A 10,722-nucleotide genomic window follows, 5' to 3' on the forward strand; every position below is an offset into this window, starting at 1 on the left:
ATCATCATGTGAAGATATTGGCAAGTATATATATCACAGAAAGATGGAACAGGTTTAAAATAATGGATGAAAACTAACTAAAGACTATATTGGTTATTAATTGTCCATGTTGGTTTAATTAAGTAGCTCAAGAGATATGACTTAAAATATTTTTTTTAGCTTCCCGGCCCTCCAAGTGAACACTACGTACGTACTATTTCATATTAGGCCTAATGTAATCTTGAAACGTCATCAATATTTGTCCCCCAATGTTTAGCGTTCTGTAGTCTTAAAATACCATGACCACTCCCAAACATCGAGTAGAAAACAAATTATTCAATGAATGAAGGGAAGGGAAGGAATACAGAAAAGCTTTTGCCTGTGCCTGTGCCTGAATCATTGAAAGGTGAATTTAGGCCCAAAATTATAGCATGCTGTAATTGCTAGAAGTTTCAACAAGTACTCTCCTGGAGGTTTTTACTCTCCAAATTGTTCTCAGACATTTTTAAGGAACACAAAAAAAAAAGTCCCAGTGAAGAGTATTTTCCCAAAGGTTGTAATGAATACAGTTTAAGAATTTTGACCACATGTGACCATATTTGAATACTGTAGCATATTTGGGGCCAATACAGCATATCTTTAAAAATGTATTTCTAACACAAATTACGGTGCAACACTGATAACTTTAAATGTTAGTTTATTGATCCATAGTTAACGTGCTGTGCTAGTGTTTGTACTTTTCATATCAAATTGAAAAATTATTTGTTTATAATTTGCAGAATTCGGTTCAACTCATGAGGCATCGCGTAACCACCGGAGAGGTTAATTAGGGACACGGGGGGGGGGGGGGGCTGGGATCCGTGCCTTTTGCACGCGGTACATGTCAGACGAACATCAGATCCAATGCCAACAAAGCAATTTGCATGAATTGGGGGTCGCACATTTTATTCAGTATAGCTTAATTTAAGGTCCTGGCACGTATAAGCCAGATTGTCATCATGTTATAGGCTGCATGGTCACTGCAGTTTTAGTACCACTATGAACAGGTGTGTCCAATCAAATCACGAGAAACTCATAAAGTATTGATTTATCATTCCGATACATCTGTCAATTTATTCCCCAAAGCATAAGTTAAATTTAACACAGGCCAAGTCCAAGGCTTAATTACAGTTTAAACAGCATGTGAATGTCATTAGTCAAATATACGGCGACAACCATTAGTGCTCGAAAACAGTATAATAGGGTAAAAAAGAAGAAAAAAATAGAAAGGACATCCACTTTACTATTGAGATGAATGGGGTTCAAACTGAGGGCAGGCTTTTGAACACACTCTTCAGGGTCAGTTTATTATAAATGAGTACGTGTAAAAACCCTGACCGACACTTCTGGAGAAAACTCTCTACGGTAAGGGAAGACATTCAGGCAGATAATCAGTGCTAACCAAGTCTCTTCGAGTCAGGAATATCATTTGTTGATGCACTACAAAACACAAAATGGTGTAAGTTCATTTTTCCTCCTTACCTGTATTCTAAGCTTTCGCTACATTAGTGTAAATAAACATATTGGTAATGTATTTGTTTGGTATTACCATTGAAGAAACTTATCTGACAAATTCAAGTATTTTCAATAACTTTCGATAAAGAAAGTCCAAACACAGTCACTAGTATCAAAATTGCAGTTCTCATCCACTTGGAAGTTGCTGACATTTTTTCCTCTTACATTTCCTCGACATTTGGTTGAAGATATATCAAGTTTTGCAAACATAGGCTAGTTCATCCGGCTGCAAAGTAATTAAGGTAACTTAGTTTAATGAAGGGGAAGGGGTCTCTTTTTCATGGAAAATGGTTTAAATCAGTTGTTGTTATGTCGAGGGGAGGGGAGGGGGGGGGAAGTATGCTAAAATTGATGTAATATTGTATTTCCCGTTGGGAGATTGACCCTAATCCCAGAAATGAGATGTTAATCAAATTTAAATTTCAACAAATTCCAGGCGCGGATATAGGGCCAGTGGTGGGGTACGTGTTACTTTGAAACATGTTTGGCTCAAAATGCACCATTTCACGTCTTGAAATATTATTTTATCAAAGAGGATGACCCCCAGACCCCCTATATACCTCGGCTTCAGTGACCTCGGGCCACACCCGTCTCCCATTCCCACGGGACTTTTTTCGATAATTCTGGATCCGTCCCTAATAACAGTTACTTAGATCCATGCATATGGACACAGCCCAGTTCAGTCGCCATACTGCCCTCGATATTTCATTCATTACTGACGGCTGTCAAAGTTTCTTTGCCAAAGTCCGCAAGATTACAATGCGTTGTATGATGCAACGACAACGCGTGCGTTCAAGTTACATCTAGTTTTATTTGTGTTGCATCAGCAAAGTATAAACGGTTTGGAAACACATGTAAACAAGACGGAATGCGCTTGCAAAGATATATTAATACCTTAGTGTTACATTCGACGAGTGGTAACCAGTGGGTCATACGAAATCGTCAACAGGTGTTACACTAGTATTTTATTAGGAGGGATAAGTGAATCTGACATTCGCGAGGCAAATGTCAAAACCCCAACGTTGTTTACGAAGTAACGTGAAACACGAGTTGATTCGCCTGACAATTTATTGTGTTAAATACCCTATAGGGAAGGGTTGTGAAGTACGCTACGCGGGTTATAGCATTTCCTGTTTTTCGGTTTCTATTATACATGAGGTCTTGTGATGAATGAGGCTTAGCCAGCCGCGGTTTCAAAATTAAAGATAACTTGATTCAGTAATACAGTGGCGTAGGAAGGTACTTTTGAGTGGGGGGGGGGGCTAAAGACTGATGGCCGGCATGGGGGAGTGGTCTAAGGGGAGGGGGTGTCCCCCTCCCCTTTGGATTTGTTTTGCATTTCCAGGTGGCCTCAGATGCAATTTGGTGTAATATAGCACACTTCAACACCCACTCCATTTTGTAAATAATTTTGCATTTTCACCTGGCCTTAGATGCAATTTGGTGCTCCAAATTAGATTTTTTTCTCATTTGGAAATGAAAAAGGGGTTTTCTAATTTGCGAAGCGGAGGGGGGGGGGGCGGAATGATACTTCCGCCCCACCATATTTTTCACTGGGGGGGGCTGGCGCCCCCAGCCCCCGGTTCCTACGCCCTTGCAGTAATACGTTCAAATACTTCCGATTTACCTTCCCACATATTTTATCGGCGACTGCTACTACTATACAAAGTATTGGCCTCCTAAACATTTCATGTGATACTTATTTCCTAGTTCCATTTCCACTTCTTTGTCTACATTCACTACAGGCGTCCCATAATAACGTTTATCCTCCTTGCCTTGCTGGTGGATCTGTCGTATTGCCAGAATCTGAATGGACTGTTATCAGGCGGATCCGATGAAAATTGCGTTTACATCTTTACTATACCTAGAGGAGACGAGGGGAGCTGTCCTAGTTTAACGGAAGCGGCAGGGAGTCTGACGGAGGCGAGCTCGCCGTTGTCTCTGTTAGGTAGGCCTGAAGGTCAATATGACGTAGCTGGGGTACTATATATAGGGAGGGAGAAGGAGGGGGGGGGGGATTGCAGAGGAGCCCATGGCAGATCACCTCCTACCGTGCAATCTTACACCCAAACTGAAATCAAAATAGTAGTTACGAGCACAAATTTGCGTCTAGAGCTTATGTTATAACTCTTGTTTATTATGTTTCCCTCGTTTATGTAATGTTGAATCCGCCTATGATCCCAACTATAGTACTACAGTATCTCCGACCCTGTGTCGACCAACAATGAGTATGAATTTGGCCTTAAGTTTATCCTAAGCCAGCCATGACGATGTAACGTTTGTGAAAACTCGTTTCCCTCATGTCCATCACTGACATGAGACTTCCGACTACGTCATTTCGTATAGTAGGGGTATATCCCTTTCCTTCTCGTAATAAGTTTGCAAAAAGCCTATACATCGAATTTTCAAACGATATATAAAAAAAAGAAGCTTTTACTGTAAATGTAATATCAACTTGTACATTAAACAACCAGCAACTATAACAGTAATCATGTTTATCTCAACTGTTATTTGTTGAGAGAAGGTTTCATCCGACGAAAATCGTTTCTTCTGTTGCTATACTTTCCCCTGAGAATTTAAAGACCAAAACCATCACTTTATGTTTTCGGTCTCTCTCTTTTTATCTATTATTTTATAGCTTACTATCCATTGGATTGCGATTCCAAGGATCACTCTGACAACGGCAGACACGGAGCAAACATTGGCAGTGCATTGTACAGCGAGGACGCGAAATGTGGGAACAGTCGTTTCTTTAATGGTGCCAGTAAAATACAAGTCGATGCCTTTAACGGGTTCAATTGGGGTCAGGCCTTTAGCGTGAGCGTATGGATCAAACGCACTGGACAGGCCGGTAACTACCAAGGTGTCGTTAATAACGGGTATTATTCCACTGGTAGCTGGGAGATCCGCATGGGGAGAGAAGACGGTGGCACCATGATCGGGGGAGGTGTTGTCACCAGCAATAGCCCCAGAACATGGGACTACCAGATCACTGGACGTGTGCTCACTCTGGATGAATGGCACCATGTCGTGATGGCCTATGATGGTGCCGATGGAAGCTTGAAATATTACATAGACGGCGTGGAACGTAACGGGGACGAAAGTTGTTGTTCCGGTGCTCTCTTAGTGAAGAATACCCCACTGACCATTGGTCAAGCAGGTAGTGGTTCTTCAACTGAATACTTTTATGGTTTCATCGACGAGGTGAAGCTGTTTGCCGAGACATTGACTGCCGATGATGTATCGAAACTGTACAACACACCATGTCAATGAATTAGAACGATTCACCCCGATGCATTGTTCAACTCTTTTTCCTTTTTTGCTTACACAATTAAAAAACAGTTATACAACTTTCTGCGTCTCTGCAGTATAAGTCAAGGTCCCCGGAAGTGGCGTGTGAATTGGCTTTTGGATTGTTACTGTATTTATCAACTTCGTTCCTCAATTATAAGAGATTATCTTACTGTCCTACCCAACTTGAGAACACACACCAACCCCTTCCCCAACCCCCCCCCCCCCACCCGGCGCTGACAGAAACTCCGAATTCTCACGTATTTGCTTTATCTTACTGCCATTACAAATGACCTACATTCTATTCTAACCTTTTTCTTTGATTACCGGTATCTATTTAATATTAAATAATATAATATTAAATAATAATAAAAACAATTGATAGTAGTTTTACAAGATGGATTATTATCTCTCTGCGATGAAATGTATCACTCACGTCTTGGAGACCTTATATATGGTGTAAAATATCAAATCGCTACAGGTTCTAAGCAAAACCGATATAGTATTGATAACAAAAATTGTTAATTATTTGACGGAATTTTATGAAATTAGACACGCATTAGCGGGTATAGGATGTAGAAAAGACGGCTACTAACAGTTATAAAGCTTTCATGTATAAAATGATGACTTTACGTACCAGATTTCATTATTTGATTCAAACTTCTTCAACGAGAGTAATTCACCTTGCAGCCTTGGAGTCGAATTAACTTACAGAGACAACAACATGGTGATTGCGTTTGTCGATAAAAGGTGTGAGTTTTAAACGTTTATACATTTTAACAAGCATGTAACTTAAAATGTTCCACACTTTTGGGTATAGAAAGAATTAACATTTAAGCTATAAATCTCCGTCTTATTTCCTTCTCTTTTTTTTCTCTTTTGCTTTACACTAAAACCAGCAACCTTGAATGAGTTAAGCGTTCAACTTGTTGTATGATTCGTCAAAGTTATACTATCCGGCCAGTAAATGAAATGATAACTATTCTACAGCACTACCTTTATACAAAATAGGCTAGGCTATAGCGCCTATGAACAGTATAGTGGGTGCATGGCAGAGGGACATATGCCCCCCCACATACACACACAACACCCCCCCCCCACACCGCGTCAGTCGGGGAAATGATTCAGTCGGGCGGTTTCTACATTCTGCCGGAGACAAATTTAACGACTGCTACTAGTGTTCAACATCTCCCATAATATCGAAAGGATTTTCAAAGCACAACCCTGCATGTTAACCTAATTATAGACATTGGTTTAAATATGCCTCAGAATATACCTTTGACCGTAATCCGCTACAGTTATCTCAGCAGGGCCTCCCCCTCCTGTATCGAGTCCTTCATTCGCCTCTGGCCTTTCTAATAAAGGTGAAGCTCCCTACCTAAGCCAGGCGCGTAGCCAAGGGGGCGAAGGGGAATCCGCCCCCCCCCCCCTTAGCATATTTTTTGTACGTTATTTATGATATTGCTGGTAATTTCAAGTAGAAAATGCTTAGATGCAATTTGCAAGGCCTGGGAAGTGCCATTTCCAGCGATCTGGGAGGCATTTTCGGCAAAAATGTTCTTGTACGCTTCGCGCCAACCCATGTTGGCGATACGCTTAGATAGTTTCCAATGCAAAATCTACGACCCTGATAATTTGCCTACATATTCCCTTGGCAAATTCCTCGCTACGCGCCTGACCTAAGCCAGTCGCGGGGAATAAGAACACCCCCCCCCATCCCCTCACGCACCTTTGACATCCTTTGACATTTGCACGTCACTGTCCATGGTCTGTTACTTGTTTCAACATGTGTTGTTGCTTTTTGAGTAAATGTCTTTTCTCTAAGATGGAAACATTAATTGGTAAACTTAACGTTACAGACCCCACCGTTACAGAAAAATATATAGTTGATATTAATATAATTTACTATTTCAGTGCAATCTTGCTAACGTGACAGCTAGTGACAACCGTAATGGATTGTTCACCGATACCGACTTTCAAAGAGATACTGTCTTCTTTACACTATATAAACGCACCCAATTGATCGTTGGTAAATACGTGCCCAATTTAATAGTGTCATTTTAATCAAAAAATTGCTAAGACATGAAACAAAATTGGTACGGTAACTAATCTTTTCCAAATTTACCGTAAGATTCGTCTTTTTTTCTCGGCGAAATTGATCTGCATAATTAGTATAGGTATAGTCATGAAGGTACCATGGAAATAAAGGGAAGGGGCGAAATACACATTGCACGTAAGTTCAATATTCATTAGACTAACCTAAAAGAGAAGTTTGAAGGGTTAACTTGGCTGGCACCGATATTTTGGGAGGGATACGTGCACAGAGTCCTTGCCTCATGATTTAGCTGAGCTCAACTCAACGGGGAAATCGAAAATTGAGCCATTTCACAGACGCAAGTTTCAAGCAAATGGTTTCTGTTAAGACCTTATTAAGGTGACGTTATGTTCCTGTGGGTCTATAACATGTTGAATGTGTGTTCATGAACGTAAAGACTGAGGTCAAGGTGTACGAGGGGAAGGGTGGGGAGGGGGGGGGTCGGAGAGCGCCACACCTCTCCGTATTCCAATTTCTCAGCAATAATTTGCAGGAAATTAGTACCCATTGTGGAGATTAATACTAGTACCAGATACTTTTCAGACAATATATCTTCTTTCATCCCAAACAAAATTGACCTTTAATATAAACATATAAATAAATATTTATGAATTGATCCACGGTGCATATAACCTTAGCCTCGAATACTGGTATACGGAGTGACGGTGATATTAAACCATTTCCGGGTGGACTCTCTTCTAGATCAAGATTGTAGGTATTGTTCTTCCCAAGCTGTATATTGAACAGCCGACTCGGTCACCTAACTATAAACGATGGCGCCCTTCATTTTAATTTCCGTTGACTTGCATGCGTCACGCGCCCAACAGATAATCGCGATCGTTTTGTATGTACTGAAAACAGCTGCCCATGGTCTTGAGTAAGACTGGGGAGGGGGGGGGGGGCTTGGAAGAGTAGCCTGCACTGCCCTAATTAAAAGCACGGTAATAAAGACGAAGTTTTAGGCGAATAAAGTGAAATGTTTTCCTTAAATGTATAGTATTCAAAATAAGCATAATATGCATGCATAGCGAACCTTTTGGTAAGAATTAGAATACTATATTGCCGGGTACATAAATTAAGGATCGATGATAATTATTAGAATTTAAGATTTGAAGCTGAAGACCTTATTCAACTTTCATTGTTGTACTTTTGTAAAAATAATCATTAATCAAGCAAAATTTAAAAGAAAGGGGCCTAATTGGATGATCTAGGTAGAATCATATGGATCCAAATCATATCTGATTTTATATCTGCAGAATTTATGATTTATACATCTAGTCATATAGTAGTAATGAATATCCTCTCACATTTTCACTTTTAGATTTATGCTAGTTTATCTGCTGACTGCTACCCTAGCTATAGCGTTCTCGTCAGGTACCCAATGTCAGCCAAACAACAGAAAAAGACTGTTAGGTAGGTCGGACACGTAATATTTATATTGTTGTTGTCAGTTTCTTTTCTTTATTTTGCGGGGGAGGGGAAAGGAGGTTGGAAGCGGAGGGGGGTGGCAGTACGAGAGACTGGCTAATTGGCAATCGAAAGTTTGTGCTACATGTCTGTGTGTGTGTGGGGGGGGGGGCGGAATATGTCTTAATGTAAAATTTTATTGTTCAGCCATGTTGCAAAGTTACTTCTAGTGCGTGAACTTATACGTATGATGTATGATGTGTTCTTTGTTGGATTTGGAGCCTCCGCCACCCCGGTCTCCCCCGGTCTCCCCCGGATCGCCCCGCTCACTCGCTTTCTATAATGCTTCAATAGGAACATCTCATTTACATTGTCTTGGCGACATAAAGCCGGTGTTTCCTATAGGAAACATATTTATGACACTATAAGTTGTCAAAGTCAATGCGTTTGAATTGTAAAAACCTATCGAACAATGAAACCTAAATGTATATAGGCGTACGTATCATGAAACACTTTGGTTTTAATCAGGGGAGTTGTTACTCTAATCAGCAACTCCCTCCCTCTCCGGCATGATGTGCAAACAACGCTCCTTCCTTGACACCAAATATCGCTGCTTTTTGTTCTCGGTTTCTCTCAGCTTGCTACCCATTTGACGGAGACGTAAAAGACCACTGGAAGAACAACACCGGTTTTCTAACCGGAAACGAAGAATATTCGGACGATAGTATCTGTGGTACATCGCTCCATTTCGATGGAGCTACGAAGATAACAATCGACTCATTCCGAAATTTCACTTGGGGCGAACGCTTTGGAGTGAGTGTCTGGTTCAAGAGGACGGGTCGACGGATTCCTTACCAAGGTATCGTGAACAGCGGTTATTACGATGCCGGTTGTTGGGAGATTCGTATGGGACGAGAATACGGTGGCGGTTTTCTCGGTAGCGGTGTTGTGACCGAAGACAGCCTCAGAACATGGGATTACAAGGCAATAAATGCAGCCATGAATGAATGGCACCATATCGCGATGTCATACAACGGGGAGACAGGTCGGCTGAAAGTTTGGTTGGACGGTGAACGACAAGAAGGTGGTATAAATTGTTGCACCGGCCCTATTGTCGTTCGCAATACACCGGTAACCGTAGGACAGGCTGGTCAAGGCAAATCGACAGAATATTTCTATGGATTCATTGACGAATTACGAATTTTCAAAAAGATATTAACACAGAGGAACGTCAGGAAACTCTATTTTAGACCTTGTGGAAATCAGTGACTTCATTTGGGGTGAATTGGTTGGGGTTCACGTATTTTAAGGCTAAATAGAGCCATCCATATAGACGGTTATAGTTAAAGTATAGAAACTGTAAAAGCTTAGAAATGAAATCAATTTTAGGTATATATAATTCTGCAGTGTACAGTTACAACGCTGTGATTATACCGGTATACAGGTATATAGCTGGAAAGATGCCCTTTTTTTCATTAATGAATAAAGTCAAACGTTTTGTTTTTAATATGAAAAGGGCCCTTATTCCACATTAGATATGTTAAAAAATATTATATTATTTAAAAGGTCTATATTGCTACAAGTTTATTATTTTACATAGAAGGGAACGCGCTGGAAAAAAGTAAGGTAGGGCGACAAAAGATGAGTTATTTGTTGGAAAGCGCCCCCAATTTCCCACTAAGGCATGCGCTGCCATATTACACCGTGTCAGTGTATATACAATGTCTAGAGATGTGCTTATAAAACTGACAAATTTTGTCACCAATGAATAACTAACCGTCAATTTTCAGATTATATGAAATGACTCTTGGTTCTACCCCTTGAAATAAGATCGTTTTACAATAGGCTATAATACAGACTTAGTGTGATAATCTCCTATCGTTTGGCAGAAACACAAAACCACGATACTGGTACAGGGAAAAGAGTGTCTTTATTTTACGTTAGCAAAGTTAATAACTTGTATGCATAATTACAAAGGAAGTTCAGGTCATAGACGTTTATATTATATCAAGAATAACTCTTCCATCCATTATGTCAAGGTGAACACAAAATAAGATCATGTTTCATCACGAAATAAATTCGGAAACAGAAAAAGAGAATATTTTTGTTGTTTGTATTTAATAATATTTTATTGAGGTAGGCCTATGTATAGTGCATTGAGATGAAGCAAGTTGTTGCCAACGGCCCTAAATTGTCTACGAGTGAGATATTATCAAGCTGGTACGAAAGGGGCTTTACTATATATACGTGAAGAAGTTAAAGACCAGGAAACGAAACATCCTTTGACGGTGACTCGATTCAGACAAGGGCGGCGGAAGCACTTTTAATCTGGGGGAGGGGGGGCACCGACATCAAAGGGCACTTTGCAGAAATTCGATTGGACTGATGCAGCCTTA

At 40.4% G+C, this 10,722-nt stretch overlaps 1 protein-coding gene across 1 annotated transcript; it reads left to right on the plus strand.

Moving 5' to 3' along the window:
* Positions 1 to 1,196: 1,196 nt before the first annotated feature.
* Positions 1,197 to 10,374, plus strand: LOC139980061 (uncharacterized). The gene is made up of 7 exons (XM_071991427.1): positions 1,197 to 1,477; positions 3,279 to 3,481; positions 4,172 to 4,798; positions 5,213 to 5,283; positions 5,465 to 5,574; positions 8,241 to 8,332; positions 8,964 to 10,374. Exons 1-7 carry the CDS (start codon positions 1,473 to 1,475, stop codon positions 9,593 to 9,595), a joined length of 1,740 nt encoding a protein of 579 aa, XP_071847528.1. The 5' UTR covers positions 1,197 to 1,472; the 3' UTR covers positions 9,596 to 10,374.
* The last annotated feature ends 348 nt before the right edge of the window (positions 10,375 to 10,722 follow it).

Source organism: Apostichopus japonicus, chromosome 14 (genome assembly GCF_037975245.1).
Source record: "Apostichopus japonicus isolate 1M-3 chromosome 14, ASM3797524v1, whole genome shotgun sequence".
NCBI lineage: Eukaryota > Metazoa > Echinodermata > Holothuroidea > Aspidochirotida > Stichopodidae > Apostichopus > Apostichopus japonicus.